Below are 3,988 nucleotides of genomic sequence, written 5' to 3'. Positions count from 1 at the left end.
GCAAAAGAGCTTTAGGGATTCATAAATAAAAAAGCGTTATATTTCTTTAAACTTCATAACATTACAATAGTTCAGTTGGCTCTTGGTTTCATTCCGCATGATTTATATACTGTAAAAATGACCATTTTAATACTCAAATTAAACGTTCTGTATATGCAATGATGTTTAAATGCAGCCAAAAAAAAAAAAAAAAACATTTGATGCAGCCATATTGAGAACAAGCTTTGGGTATAAATTAACGTTTTATGTATTTGTATATGTAGGTAATATAATATGAATTGTTTGTTTATATATTTTAGTTAAAATTACTTTTAAGAAGAGATTAACAATGCATGCTTCTTAATACCGCGTTCTGCTTTGCTTTAAACACTGTATATATAGGCCTATATTTTTCAACAGAAAATTCATACCCAAATTGACATATTTGTGTTTGTTTTTGGAGCAGGTGGCAAGAACAGCGGATGTAAATTGTGGTTTACTGGTTGTGTCAAATGAAATGGATGAAATATAAGCCGATCAGAATGAACTGGAATTATGTAAAATGGTACGTTAAATGTTGCAATAAAACTATAATGACAACACCGTTTGATTTGTCAAGATATTGAAGTTTGCCACTTGCTTACATGCTTTTTGGCATAGTTGACCTGGTAAAATGATGAAAACCAATTAACTTAAAAGGACAATGCGTCACTTAGCTGTGTCAGTCAAGTGTCACCTGATAGGATTGTAATCAGGTGCAAGTTTTACCGACTTATGAACTTTTCAAATGGGAAACACATGAATGCATGGTTTTATGTATTACTTTGTTCTTCTGGACAGTAACAGACAAAGAATGTAGGACAAGAGGCTCAGTTTTTATTTTTAAAAATAACAACGAATTTATAGTCACAACTTTAGACAAAGACAAAACTACATACACACTCGATCGGTTACAAATAAAAAGGGATTGCGTTTAGGCGAACGATTTACCTCTAGGTTAACAGTGTGATAAACAGGTACTTTGTGCTTAATATTTTACATGTATAACTGAAAATAAATGCTACACATGGCATCGAGGGTCACATTTTAAAACGTATTACCTCTTAGTGTATGGATAAAAGATCACAGTGATATAAAACACAGTATAGGGTTGGGTGGTGATTCTAGGAAAGTTAATTCAGTGTAAACCTAAAAGCTGAGGTACATAATTTTAATGTATTTAAAATAAACTTCTTTTAGGAAGAGTAAATCAACTTTTTGAACAAATAATGGAATAAAAAACATATTTTAAGTCTAATATTGGTCTCAATTGTATCAGTGAATCCCTATATCGGTACAGTATAAGGATATATTATCATGAGTTCTTGTCACGCCATAGTAAACTATTATGTGCATACCAGCAAGCAACATACGGGCAACCTGTTAAATTAAATTAGAAATAACGATATATTTAAAGATTTTAAAACTGTTAATTTTTTTGTGAAATCTTTTCTTTGTAAAATGCCAAATACCTTTATTCAGAATTAATTCTGAAAGAATCAAGCATACATTTTTGACACAGGTATTTTTGTTCTATTTAAACAAACCCTTTATAAATTATTAGATTATTGCAGCATGGAAACAAAACCATTCATCAAGTAAATAATAGCAACAAACTTCTCCAAAGTGACAAGCAATTATTTTTAGTGCACAATACATATGTTTACAAGTACATTTCTACAAATAACGTCAAACCTTTAGACTGTAGTATATTTGAAAAGAGTGAGCGAGGCAAAAAGTCTGTCCATGGCTTATATTGAAAGTCCTTACAGAAGACATGAATAGATAGATCCCTGCTATATTCTTAATAAAATATGATGTCACACTGAGTATTGCAGTTAGTGAACCGCTGAATATTTCATCCTTTTCTGCTTTTGTCTTTGATTGCAAAACCAGACTCTAACTACGTTCTTTTTAAGGTCTAGTTTTTCTGCGATGGCCGCGATTTTTTCCGAAGAGGGTCGGGGTTGGATGGCAAAATATGCCTCCAAAGAGCGCTTTTCCGGTGCTGCGATTGAAGTGCGTTTGCGTTTTCTTTCGCTGCCATTGAAAAGGTCTGGCTTGTTGTTCTTCTCCCGGTACGCCGCCTCTGCTTCTTCAAGCCAGGCTTGCAGAACGGGTTTAAGAGCGATCATATTGTTGTGGGACAAGGTCAAGGACTCAAACCTGCATATTGTGCTCTGGCTAAGGGATCCAACCCCTGGTATCTTCAGGTTGGCGAGGGCTGAGCCCACATCTGCCTGTGTCACCCCAAGCTTGATCCGTCTTTGTTTAAATCTCTCCGCGAACGCTTCCAACTCGCGTGGGTCTGATTCCACATCGTTCATGCAAGTCATCCCATTGTGAGAGGAGATGGAGTGGTGGTGCCCCATGCCCATTGCTTGGTGGAGATGACCCATGGTTTGAAGATGATGCTGATGAACTTGAGCAGACATGACAGACGGATCAGGTGCCCCCATTCCGGTTAGACTTGGAGAAATGTGGTCAAGGAGGTCTCCTTCCAGACTTTGGTGCAGGTGGTGGTGCGGGTGCGAGGTCAAGGTGGAAGGGTGAGAGATGGGAACTGTAGAAGACGTAGAGGCGCAGGAGACACTGCTCATGGTATGATAGGTCACGTCAGGCTTAAAAGGATGGCTCTTGCCGTGGGAGACAATGTCAACAGCCGCCAGAGCTTCAGCGCGGGCCAGCAGAGTCTCATCAAAGCCTCCAAATATATTGCCCTGGAGCTGCAAGCAAGAATGCGCACATTGGAGTCAGTGGGGAATTCTGTCAACTCAGGATTAAAAAACATTTTCAAGCACAGAGGTCATAAAAATTAATATGAAGGCAGAAGCTTTGCTTGAATAGACATGAGGATCATAGACAGACAGAAAAAGAGAGAGAGGGAGGGGGGGTACAGAAGTACAGGGATCTGATTGTTCTGGCAACATGAAAAAAACATCAAGCCAGTGCCTTTCAGAAATTTCTGCCTTAAAGCACTAATTTTGCAGATTTACATACCTGTGGGTTCGGAAGGCAAACTCTGCGCATCGCGTCTGAACTGGAGTGCAAGCTGTATTTGGGCTCTTGCAGAGTATGGTGCATAGAGAAAGGCTGCTTGCTATTCATGGTCATCATCTTTGCTATGCACCTTGCAGGTGATGTGTCCTGGCATAGATGCTGGGTTGACTCTCTGGCTTGTTCCTGTCAATGTGAGCTATTTCCAATGACAGAACCTCTCTCTATGTATATCTCTCCACCTGCTTCTTTACTCATCTTACAAGCCGAATGCCAGGAATAGGACAGGCAGCAGTGCGCAAGCGTGTTGCAAGCAGAATAAGAGGAAATTAGCCCGAGGAGCCAAAGTCATTTAGCTTCAGAGATGTTAAGTGTGACCTGGCTATTTTATGGAGGCTATTGATGCTAGATTTATTAAAATGCAATTGGCTACACCATATTGTATGACGCGTTCAGGCAGTAAGGTACAGATGTGTCTTGTATTTTAATTACCCACATTACTAATGGAAAGCATTTCAGCTCAAAACGAATAGTCCCAACTAAAACGCAAGTAAAGCTTTGTATGTTTGGTTATTTACTGTATATGTATGTATGCATTTATGTGTTAAGAGTGGACACGTTTTTACATCTGTTTTACATAACACACACACACACACACACACACACACACACACACACACACACACACACACACACACACACACACACACACACATACACAAACACATACACACACAGTAAACATACCGTTACTTTTTAGACTTGTTTGTAGAATAATTCTAATGTATTTCTATATTATTAAAGGTACATAACTTTTAAAAAGCATTTTACACTAATATTGAAAAACTTTTACCATGTCAATATTAAGGTGTGTGTGTGTGTGTGTGTGTGTGTGTGTGTGTGTGTGTGTGTGTGTGTGTGTGTGTGTGTGTGTGTGTGTGTGTGTGTAGATAGATAGACAGAGAGAGAGAGA

At 38.3% G+C, this 3,988-nt stretch overlaps 1 protein-coding gene across 1 annotated transcript; it reads right to left on the bottom strand.

The window, feature by feature from the left end:
* Positions 1-1,571: 1,571 nt before the first annotated feature.
* LOC121324083 (POU domain, class 4, transcription factor 3-like) lies at positions 1,572-3,381 on the bottom strand. The gene is made up of 2 exons (XM_041265544.1): positions 3,019-3,381; positions 1,572-2,744 (listed from the first exon to the last, which is right to left on the bottom strand). Exons 1-2 carry the CDS (start codon positions 3,133-3,135, stop codon positions 1,857-1,859), a joined length of 1,005 nt encoding a protein of 334 aa, XP_041121478.1. The 5' UTR covers positions 3,136-3,381; the 3' UTR covers positions 1,572-1,856.
* Positions 3,382-3,988: the final 607 nt, after the last annotated feature.

Source organism: Polyodon spathula, chromosome 12 (assembly GCF_017654505.1).
Source record: "Polyodon spathula isolate WHYD16114869_AA chromosome 12, ASM1765450v1, whole genome shotgun sequence".
NCBI classification, from domain to species: domain Eukaryota; kingdom Metazoa; phylum Chordata; class Actinopteri; order Acipenseriformes; family Polyodontidae; genus Polyodon; species Polyodon spathula.
The sequence above is the reverse complement of the archived record's forward strand: the minus strand, read 5'-3'. Positions and strand labels throughout refer to the sequence as shown.